At 39.1% G+C, this 12,305-nt stretch overlaps 1 protein-coding gene across 4 annotated transcripts in view; it reads left to right on the plus strand.

The window, feature by feature from the left end:
* LOC127448054 (E3 ubiquitin-protein ligase ubr3) overlaps positions 1-12,305 on the plus strand; it is a 131,650-nt gene that overhangs the window by 33,202 nt on the left and 86,143 nt on the right. For all 4 annotated transcript variants that reach the window (XM_051710308.1, XM_051710310.1, XM_051710309.1 and 1 more), the window contains exons 14-18: positions 594-722; positions 4,161-4,213; positions 4,313-4,446; positions 4,666-4,751; positions 8,427-8,568. In XM_051710308.1, coding sequence (XP_051566268.1) covers positions 594-722; positions 4,161-4,213; positions 4,313-4,446; positions 4,666-4,751; positions 8,427-8,568 — 544 coding nt within the window. The remainder of the gene's footprint in view (positions 1-593; positions 723-4,160; positions 4,214-4,312; positions 4,447-4,665; positions 4,752-8,426; positions 8,569-12,305) is intronic.

A 12,305-nucleotide genomic window follows, 5' to 3' on the forward strand; every position in this document is an offset into this window, starting at 1 on the left:
TCTGACTAGTAAAATTGACTTTTTTTTTGTTTTGTTTTACTTTGTCCTTTGTTGTTGAAGTGTTTGGTTTGTTAATGTCTCTTGAATAGCGATGGTTTCATGCCAGTTAGTCAGTGCATAACAAAACGTATTGTTGTCCATATTTAATATAGTCAGGATCATATATTTTTTTAAACTTGTGGAGTTTTGTTGATGGTTTTTGAGGATGTGGGCATGTCACACAACCTGTCTCTGTTTGCATCTGACTGCTTTGAATAGCTTTTACCAAGTAACAGATGTAAGGTTTGATTGAACACAACAAGTTGATAAGCATATTGATTTTGCTATCCTAACTATACACAAGTACATGGTTAGTTGCATTTTATTATTTACATTTAGCTAGCATCCCCCCAAAAGCACTGTCTTAAAGCATTAATGTTTAAGCAGTCTCAATCAGAGATCATCATGTTGTGTAATATTGCAGGTGTCTGTCATTAATCTTAACTGATGGGTCTCATTTCACTGCTGGCATGTGACCTGATGTCCTGTGACAATGTTATGGCACTCATGCTATAGGGTATCTGACCCATCAGCTGATCCGTGTGTGTTTGTAGGCCAGTCTGTCTGAGATCCATAGTAACATGTGGGTGAGAAATGGACTGCAGATTAAAGGTCAGGCGATGACGTATGTACAGTCTCACTTCTGTAACTCTATGATTGACCCGGACATCTACCTCCTACAGGTAATACACACACTCACTCATGTAACACTTTTTAATATATATATATTTTTTTACCTTATTTTTATTATCAGTCTACAACTAAAATGTACATTTGAACACATTAAAAACAAAAACAAATTAATGTAAATATAATAATAAGTCTTAATTATCATATACACTCCTTTGCTTAAAAGGGGATCTGGCTTATAATAATTTCTGGTAATGGTCTTCTTAGATGCAATAAGTAGGATCTTAACAAGGTACTCATCTTCCTTCAACACATTAATTGAATAGTTCCCAAGATAAAATATTTAATAAAAAATAAAACACTTGTGTTCCAAAGAATATGTGCAGACAGGGTCCAAATGTCCAAATTTGTGACATATATATTAGGAGTGTAACTGTTTGGTTTACGGTCATTATTTCGGTACGGTTTGGTATTTGCAGTGTTCCGAAAAAATAAAATAATATTGCTGCCACATCCAAAGAAAGAATACACTATGTGGTAAACACTTCAACAGGTTTGCCCTTAATAAAAATCAATGGTAAGGAGTGGTGGTGGCGTAGTGGACTAAAGCACTGAACTGGTAAGCAAAAGGTTGTTGGTTCAATCCCCACAGCCACCACCATTGTGTCCTTGAGCAAGGCATTTAACTCCAGGTTGCTCCAGGGGGATTGTCCCTGTAATAAGAGCACTGTAAGTCGTTTTGGATAAAAGCGTCTGCCAAATGCATAAATGTAAATGTAAATGGTTTTACTACAGTAACCATAGTTTAATCATGGTATTTGTAGTTAAATCATAATAACCACAAAATCAACATGGTTACTGTCATGGTTATTATTTGGAAACTACAATATTACTGTTGTAAAACCATGGTTAATTTACGTTAGTGTCATTAACTAATTACAAAATCAACATTTTAAATTAATACCTGCACTATTTCGCTACATGCATCAACAAAAAGTGCATTTCAAACTCAATTCAACATATATTCAACATTCGATAGCTGTATATCACTATAGAAGGAATAAACTTGCTATTAAAATGGAAACGAGAAGGGCTGTCATAATGGTTGCTCGAGTGTTTTAATCCCACATCCTTATCACCGGAGTTGGGCAAAATAACTTTGGCAATGAACACCCTAAGCGCTTGAGTTATTGTTTCATTTACGAACTAACACCGAGTGCCTGCTTAAAAACGAAGGGAGTGTGTACAGTCTTTCCCTGGGTGATGTCGGCATCAATGATTAATCATATATCAATATATTACCAGTATACGACACTCGCGTCGAGCGATGTCTGCAAACAGTGCCTGTTTTGTAACCATTTTTGATTATTGCTGTTATAATTGACTGCAAAAAGAAAATATTCCAGATGAGATTTGAATAATGCAGGGGGCTTCTCTATGTTGTATGGGTCTCATTGGAGTGGGTCACGACTAAAGTCGTACAGGTTGAGAAACATTTCGTATGGGTCGCGGCTGATGTTGTACGGGTCATGACGGAAACCATATGGGTTGGGTTGTGGCTGAAATTGTACCGGTTGGGTTGTGGCTGAAGTTGTAAAGGTCATTATAGATTTCGTATGGGGCACGGTTGATATCGTAAGGGGTTACGCCTAAAGTCTTAAGGGGCCGCGGCTGATATTTTACGGGTCGCAGGTTGCTACTGAAGTCGAAAAAGTTGCGTCTGATGTCGCACGGGGCACGGCTGATGTCATTCGGGTTACAGCTGATGTTTGGTTGGAGGCTGGCTGTTAATTGCAACTTGCTGCTGCTGTTTCTGCCTCACCAATCCACTGATTTTGCAGTGATGTCGGTGTAAATTAAACGACATGTTTGATGTAAAGTAGCACTGGGACATGACACCGTTTTTTTGGCAAATTCGACAAGCTCTTACAGTACAATCTACTTGGCGTTTGCCATTGAACTTCAAGCTTTCAACTCGCCTATGTAGACTAGTTGCTCTGTTTTCCTGTGAGTGCTCAGCGCCGCCTCGTTGTGGAGGAGACCATTTCGCAGCTCTCAATGTTGTATTGCTTAGTTTTAATCACACTTATGTATTTATTTATGAGTCGTACAAGAAATATGATTTATCCAATCGAAATTGCTGTATAGTATGATACAATATTTTTTTTAACACCCCTAGTCAAGACCCCGTACGTCATCAACCGTGACCCGTACGATATCAGTCGTGACCCCGTACAGCATCAGTCGCAACTCCGTACTACATCAGCCGAGACTCTTTCGACTTCAGTAGTGACCTGCGACCCGTACGAGGGTCACGACTGGTATTGTACGGGTCGTGGTTGATGTCGGACGGGGTCGCGACTGAAGTCTTAAGGGGTCTTGACAGATGTCGTACTGGTCACAGGTTGTTACTGGAGTCGGAAGAGTTGCAACTGATGCCGTACGGGGTCACGGCTGATATCGTATGGGTTGTGGTTGATGACGTACAGGGTCTTGACTAGGGGTGTAAAAAATATTGTATCATACTGCAGACGCTCTCGATTTGAGAAATCATATTTGTGATTAAACTAAGCAATGCAACATTGAGAGCTGTGAAATGGTCTCCACAACGAAGCAGCGCTGGGCGCTCACAGGAAAACAGAGCAACTAGTCTACATAGGCGAGCTGAGAGCTCGAAGATCAATGGCAAACTCCAAGTAGATTATAGCATTACAGCTTGCACAATTTGCCAAACAACGGTGTCATGTCCCAGTACTACTGTACATCAAACATGTCGTTTTATTTACACTGACATCACCACAGCATAAACAGCAGCAGCAATTAACAGTCAGCCCCTCCCAGCCGGCACTTAGCGTGATAACATGCACAGCAAGATGCTTATAACTATCAAAAACTTGCTGATTCAAAAAACCAGCAATGTAAGAATCCCACGTTTACATAACTTATTATTCTCTGTTTTTAACACCAAAATGTAAACAGGGTATGTCGTACGGGTCCCAGGTTGCGACTGATGTCATCCGGGGTCGTGACTGATGTTTTACGGGGTCACAACAGATGTATTGGTCGCAGGTCGTGGCTGATATCGTACGGGTCACAGGTTGCAATTGAAGTACTACAAGTCACAGCTGATGCTGTATGTGTCAAGGGTTGCGATTAAGTTGGACAGGTTGCGACTGATTTTCTTTAATAGATGATTTGATTTGAATTGCAGCCATCAGCATGGGTCAGACTATCATTCTGTCAATTTGATAAAAGAGAGGTAGAACTTATTCTAATGAAGAAGAAAATACAGTTTCAAATTTCAAAGTAATGTTTTACTGGCATTTAGCACTTAGTGAGTGTTAATTTTAAAACTTGAGTGCTCCCTCACAAACTATTAATAATATATCTCCAGCCCACTCATTAGGAACTGACAAACTTGGAAGATTTTATTATTTGGGATGACATTTTGAAGGTATATTCTTTCCATCTTATTGTTTTGTTTCTTGCAGGTGTGTGCATCTCGACTGGATCCAGATTATTTTATTTCCTCCGTGTTTGAGAGGTACTGCAATCTTCCTGTTGTGTTTTCTTTTTCAGTTTTTTTCAGATAATTCACAATAACTTGTGACAAACCCCTTAACTTTGTGTGTGCATGTGTCAGGTTTAAGGTAGTGGATTTGTTGACGATGGCATCTCAGCATCAGAATGCAGTGCTGGACTCGGAGCAGGAGAGACCCATGCTGGAGGGAGCACTCACCTTCCTTGTCATACTGTGCAGTCTCAGAATACACTTAGGTATATCTAGTCTCCTTATCAAGAACACCCACAATATGAAACACAGTAACCATAAACATGAGTTCTCATTATTTGGAACTTGTTTCTTCTGATGATAGTGCGTCTAAATGAAGCAGCTCTGATTGTTCATGGTTTTCAAGTGGTTTCATTAGGGACAAAAATGTGCATAATACTTGACCTTTATGAGTTCTGTCTCTTTCTCTGTCTGTCTGTCTGCAGGAATGTCAGATGATGAGATTTTGAGAGCAGAGATGGTGTCACAGTTGTGTATGAATGATCGTACCCATAGTTCCCTGCTGGATCTAGTATCCTTTCATCATGACAACACGATTTACTCACATGAAGTTCTGCAGTATTCTACTTTTGATTGTGTTCTTGTGCGTATTACACCATGTCCTAACGAGACATTATGCGATTAGGAGACAAGCAATAATGCAACAAAGGAGAAAGCTATTAAAATTAACCTAATATCTTCTGATTTGTTGTGATTGTGTCACGTTGCACAGCCGCTTCATTTTCAGTACGGTCGGACTAATTGCTTGTTGCTTGAATCTTATCACATCGTGTCTGGTTTGGACATGGTATGAGGACATATTTTGATGTCACACTATCCTTTCTCATTTCTTTCTGTTTTTTCTAATACAGGGTTCCCACGCTCCTTGAAAATGCTTGAACTAGGGCTGAACAATTAATCAAAATTTAAATAAAATCACGATGTGACCGAGTGCGATTATCAAACCGCAAAGGCGATTGAATTAATGAATGTGCATGCGCTACTCACTTCACGTACTGTATGTGTGCGTCTCTGTTCACTGTTACACATACTCAGTACCGCTACTCCCTATACGCATATTACGCAGTCTACGTAGGGCACCAACTCCCTAGGGGGGAAACATAAACTCCACTGATATGTGGGGTTGACCGAATATGTTAACGATTATTAGTAATCAAGGAGACCGATAACTGATATTTGGGGCCGATTCACATTTGCAGTAAGTATTCAAATTTTTGTGTTACACTAACACAAACTATACACAAAGGGGCAAAACATTGAAATATGCTTAAATTATTACAGCACAAATAATAAGTTTAATAATAATAATAATACTTAATTTGTATAGCGCTTTCTCACATACACAAAGCACTTGCACAAAAACAAGTGAATAGAAGATAAACAAATTAATATAATATGCTTCGGTCTATTGTCGTTGAAATAACTGCATCCGTAGCTCTACTATGCGGCGCCTCATGTCGCAGGCCGAGGGAGAGAGGCAACACATGCGGAGTGCGAAAGGGCATAAATGAAGCATGTTTGGTGTTAGAGAAAAATATTCAAAGATATAGTGCTGAAAGATCAGAACTATCTACGCCCTGGAGCGCTTGTGGTGTAGAAACAGTGACATAACCATTGTCATGATGTCTTGCTCTCCGAATGGAACACATTGTCCACTAATTGGTGTACGCTGGGAAAGAGTATTGTGATGTTTAATGCAACTTCAGTATCTGCATTCTTACCTTTGAAAACAGCTTGTCTTCTCTGATGCATCTTTCTCTCACTGCTTTCCTCTTTCCCACCTCTCCCCCACGAATACGGATTACAGTGTTGATTGGCCATTTACTCGTGACATACTGTATAACCAGTCCGATAATACTGTGGGTGGGACATTGAGCCAGACTACAAGCAGTAACATTTCAGAGAGAGGAGGTGGCATAAGAGCCAACAGCACATTTTAAAATTTGTTTATTTAATCGGCAGTCAGATCAGATAAAATAACGATTCCGATAATTAGAAAAATTATGAATATTGGCCAGGCCGATAATCAGTCGTCCCCTAATTCAAGGACCCAATAGCAGTCGCAGAACACAGAGAGGGCAAGATTGCAAGTATTGCACACTATTATATTTATTCCTGCAAGTTCTATTCTCATAATGTAGGGAGTTTTGTCTTTCTATCTTAATTCCAGAATCAGCTTTAGTAAATTGGCTCTACTGTGTGTCTCTCTCTCACACACATGCTGCATTCTGCAGCTCATTGGATGCTTGTTTAGTTTAGTTTGAGTGCACAGTGAACTAAGGAAGAGCATTGTTGCATTTTGTTGAACTTAAAGATGTATAAACATGTTAATTCTACATGCAGATGGAGTAATATTTCATCACTGCAAGCGAGAGGTGCAATAAAACTATCGTTACTGTTCTTACAGTGAAAACGAGTGACAGTGGCGCAGTCTAGCTGCTTCTTCGCATTACCTTTAACTAGTAAAGCCTTAACTTGGATCTGTGGATACAGCGGTGAATGGTGTTGACTAACAAAATTTACCGAAGTATCCCTGAGCCCATGTCATGATATCCATTACAGACGAATTGTGGTTTTTAAGACAGGGAGGTATCAGAGATCATGAGCATTCAGAATTGGTTTTCCAGCAGGACAACACCAATCCACATACTGCCCGGATTATAAGTGCATGTCTGTGTAAGCAGAGCGCTTGGGTGCTAGACTGGCCTGTCTGCAGTTCTGACCGGTCTCAAATTGAGAATGTGTGGTGCATTATGAAGCACAAAATATGGCAACGAAGGCCCCGTACAATTGCACAGCTGAAGACCTGCATAATGGATGAATGGGGAAAATTCTGCTTGCTAACCTTAATGTTGTGTCTTCAATGCCCAAACACTTAAGTGTTATTAGAAGAAATGGTGATGTTTCACAGTGGTAAACACTCGACTGAACCAAGTTCTTTGGAATGGGGTTGTAAACAGGTAGTTCAAATGATAGTTGACCAAAAAAAATGATTATACTACCTCATGTTGTTTCAAGTCCTTGTAAATTTCTCACTTCTGTGCAACACAAAAGTAGATGCTAGGTAGAATTTTAGTCCCAGTCGCCATTCACTTTCATACATCTGTATTTCCATACAATTCTCCTTTTGAGTTCCACGTATGAAAGAAAATCATATGAGTTTGCAAAAACAAGAAGGTGAGTAATAAGTGATGACACTAATTTTGGGGTCAACTATCTCTTTAAGAGTTCAAGTCAGTGCTAACCAGTTTATAGTTGACACAATGCACTGTAAATTAACAGATAACATCATGAAAGAGAGGACCTTGATGCTAAATCAGTTATACATTTTATAAAATAGATATGCATATTTAAGATAGATCAGATATTTTGAATAATATGTATATTAAGAATATTTATATTGTGAAAATCGGTACATAGGCCTAATTATAAATAATTCACATCAGAATGAAGTTGTCTCTTTTAAGTGTTTCTCTTCACTCTCCAGCAGAGTAGAATTTTACACAAAGCATTTTTGCTATTTCTTCCTTTCTATGCAAAGCAGAAGCCATACATCAACACTGTCCAGAAGCGCTGCCGACTTCTCTGGGCTCGGTCTCATCTGAGATGGAAAGTAGAACAGTGAAATCTTGTTTTGTGGTCCAACAAGTCCACATTTCAAATAGTTTTTGGGAAAAAAATAGCCGTTGTGTTCTCCAGGCTAAAGAGGAAAAGGATCATTCAAGCTGTTCTCAGTGTTGGGTCCAAAAGCCAGTGTCTGTCATAGATTAGGGCGTTGTCAGTGCCCATGGCATTGGGTAACTTGCAGATCTGTGAGGGCACCATTAATGCAAAAAGAAATGTACTAATTTTGAAGCAACATATGCTGCCATCCTGACACCGTCTTGTCCAGGGATGCCAAACCACATCCTACCCGGATTACAAGTGCATGTCTGCGTAATCTGAGAGTGTGGGTGCTAGATTGACCTGTCTGCAGTACTGACCTTCTCGAATTGATTGTGTGACGCATTACAAAGTGCACAATACAGCATCAAAGGCACCGTATTAATAAGTAATGCAGCATCACGTTATTGACCTCTAATGTGATGTGGGGTTTACTGTATTCCTCTACTTATTGTATGTTCGTTTACTTTAGGGCCATTCACATTAGTAGTGGTTTTATGATTATCCTTGACTGCAGTTGTAGATCCCGGAGAATCCGAACCCCAAGAGCGGTGTGGTTCCAGGCAGCTGTAGTTTTGAGGAGATGTTGTCTGCTGTAGCTGATTTTAAAGCCCCAGTGTTTGAGCCTGGAGGATCTATGCAGCAGGGCATGTACACACCTAAAGGTGACACACTCCATCACACCACTACATCTACTTCATGATGCTCGAAACAATGCAGTGATTTAAGACCTCTAGTAGACCTTCGTCAGAGAAGACTATTGATTTGATGTGAATAAAGTTATTTTTAAAGTTGTAATATGAGTTATTTTGTGCATAAATGATTTTATAGTTTTGGCTGTGAGGGATAGACATACATTCTATTCACTGTGTCCCACAGTAGATAACTTTGTTGTCATTCAGCGTATGAAACATTGAATATGTTATTGTTTCAATTTCCAAATTGGAATCATCTAGAACCATTGATCAGATTGTATGTCTATTGCTTGTTTTCATTCATGTCAATTTATACTCTGACTGAGGATTGTGTTCTAGAGGATGAATAATCTTTGCATTACTGCAATGACAAAATTACTAGATCTTAGCAGATCTTCCTTCAATATCTTTTTATTTATTTGTATTTTTTATTTTACATTATATTCCTTTATTTTCATTATATTCGCTGCTGATTTATAAAGCAACATTGAGATTTTTTTGTTTCAGAAAGGTCTTATATAAATAAAATCTATTATTATTATTAGTGTTATTATTATGTACACATACAGTACATTCATAAAATAATCAGACCCCTTCATTTTTTCACATTTTGTTATAATGCAGCCATATGCTAAAATGCTTTAAATTATTTTTTTCACATCAATCTACACTCCATACCCCATAATAACAAAGCAAAAATCTGATTTTTCATAACTTTGCAAATTTATTAAAAATAAAAAAACTGAAATATCACATTGACATAAGTGTTCAGACCCTTAACCCAGTACTTAGTTGAAGCACCTTTGGCAGCGATTACAGCCTCAAGTCTTTTGGGGTATGATGCGACGAGCTTTACACACCTGGATTTGGGGATTTTCTGCCATTTCTTCTCTGCAGATCCTCTCAAGCTCTGTCAGGTTGGATGGTGACCGTTGGTGGACAGCCATTTTCAGGTCTCTCCAGAGATGTTCGATTGGGTTAAAGTCTGGGCTCTGGCTGGGTCACTCAAGCACTTTCACAGAGTTATCCCTAAGCCACTCTTGTGTTGTCTTGGCTGTGTGCTTGGGGTCATTGTCCTGTTGGAAGGTGAACCTTCGGCCCAGTCTGAGGTACTGAGCACTTTGGACCAGGTTTTCATTAAGGATATCTCTGTATTTTTTCTGCATTCAGCTTTTCTTTAACACTGACCAGCCCCCCAGTCCCTGCCGCTGAAAACACCCCCACAGCATGATGCTACCACCACCATGCTTCACTGTTGGGATGGTATTGTGCCAGTGATGAGCGGTGCCTGGTTTCCACCAGATATAACGCTTGGAATTGAGGCCAAACAGTTCAATCTTTATTTGATCAGACCAGAGAATCTTGTTTCTCAGTCTGAGAGTCTTTTAGTTTTTTTTTTTCTTTGCCAAATCCAGGCCTGCTTTCATGTGTCTTGTACTGAGGAGAGGCTTCTGTCTGGCCACTCTGCCATAAAGCCCAGATCGGTGGAGTGTTGCAGTGATGGTTGTCCTTCTGCAAGTTTCTCCCATCGCCACACATGATCTCTGGAGCTCAACCAGAGTGACCATCGGGTTCCTTCTCCCCCGATTGCTCAGTTTTGCTGGGTGGTGAGCTCTAGGAAGAGTCCTGGTTGTTCCAAACTTCTTCCATTTAAGAATTATGGAGGCCACTGTGCTCTTGGGAACCTTCAATGCAGCCAAAATTTGTTTTTTTCAGCCTTCCCCAGATCTGTGCCTCGACACAATCCTGTCTCTGAGCTCTGCAGGCAGTTCCTTTTACCACATGGCTTGGTTTTTGCTCAGATATTTATTTTCAGCTGTGAGGCCTTATTTAGACAGGATTGTCTTTCCAAATCATGTCCAATCAATGAATTTGCCACAGGTGAAATCCAATCAAAGTGTAGAAACATCTCAAAGATGATCCAGAGAAATGGGATACACCTGAGCTAAATGTCAAGTGTCATAGCAAAGGGTCTGAATACTTATGGGATATTTCAGTTTTTTCTTTTTAATAAATTTGCCAAGATATCAAAAATCTGGTTTTGCTTGGTCATTATGGGGTATGGAGTATAGTACATATAAAACATAATAATAATTTAAAGCATTTTAGCTTAAGGCTGCAACATAACAAAATGTGAAAAAATTAAGGGGTCTGAATATTTTATGAATGCACTGTATATGCAAATGATGCATCAGTCGAAATTAAAGGGTTATGTTAAATGGGTATGTTATGTTAATGTGTAAATACTGTATATATATTCACTGATTAGCCACAACATTAAAACCACCTGCCTAATATTGTGTAGGTCCCCCTTGTGCCGCCAAAACAGCGCCAACCCACTTCTCAGAATAACATTCTGACATGATATTCTTCTCACCACAATTGTACAGAGCGGTTATCTGAGTTACCGTAGACTTTGTCAGTTTGAACCAGTCTGGGCATTCTCTGTTGACCTCGCTCATCAACAAGGCATTTCTGTCCGCAGAACTGCCACTCACTGGATGTTTTTTGTTTTTGGTACCATTCAGAGTAAATTCCAGAGACTGTTGTGTGTGAAAATCCCAGGAGATCAGCAATTACAGAAATACTCAAACCAGCCCATCTGGCACCAACAATCATGCCACGGTCTATTCGCATGGATGATTGTTGATGCCAGATGGGCTGGTTTGAGTATTTCTGTAACTGCTGATCTCCTGGGATTTTCACGCACAACAGAGTCTAAAATTTACTCTGACTGGTGCCAAAAACAAAAAAACATCCAGTGAGTGGCAGTTCTGCGGATGGAAACGCCTTGTTGATGAGAGAGGTCAACAGAGAATGGCCAGACTGGTTCAAACTGACAAAGTCTACAGTAACTCAGATAACCGCTCTGTACAATTGTGGTGAGAAGAATATCATGTCAGAATGTTATTCTGAGAAGTGGGTTGGTGCTGTTTTGGCTGCACGAGGGGGACCTACACAATATTAGGCAGGTGGTTTTAATGTTGTGGCTGATCAATGTGTGTGTGTGTGTATGTGTGCATATATATATATATATATATATATATGAGAGAGAGAGATGTACACTACCGGTCAAAAGTTTTGAAACACTTGACTGAAATGTTTCACATAATCTTAAAGATCTTTTGATCTGAATGCGTATGCTTAAATGTTTAAAATTAGTTTTGTAGACAAAAATATAATTGTGCCACCATATTAATTTATTTCATTATAAAACTAAAATTTAATAAAAAAAAAAAAAAAAGTTTTTGAAATTGATGACTTGGACCAAATAATAAAGAAAAGCAGCCAGTAAGTGCCCAACATAGATGGGAACTCCTTCAACACGGTTTAAGAAGTTGGTTGAGAAAATGTCAAGAGTACATGTCTGCAAATTCTAGGCAAAGGGTGACTACTTTGAAGATGCTAAAATATAACACAGTTATGATTTATTTTGGATTTTGTTTAGTAACAACATAATTCCCATAGTTCCATTTATGTTATTCCATAGTTTTGATGACTTTACTATTATTCTAAAATGTGAAAAAAAGAAGAAAAAAAAAAGAATGAGTGTTTCAAAACTTTTGAACGGTAGTGTGTATATACTGTATTTGTATTATATAAATTAGCAATAAGCATATTTTCCCCATAAATACATTGCACTAGTTTGTTGTGTGTGCCTTTCAGTACCTCCAGATGGCCCTGTGGTGCCACAATTACAGCATTGA

The sequence above is a fragment of the Myxocyprinus asiaticus genome, chromosome 11 (assembly GCF_019703515.2).
Source record: "Myxocyprinus asiaticus isolate MX2 ecotype Aquarium Trade chromosome 11, UBuf_Myxa_2, whole genome shotgun sequence".
NCBI lineage: Eukaryota > Metazoa > Chordata > Actinopteri > Cypriniformes > Catostomidae > Myxocyprinus > Myxocyprinus asiaticus.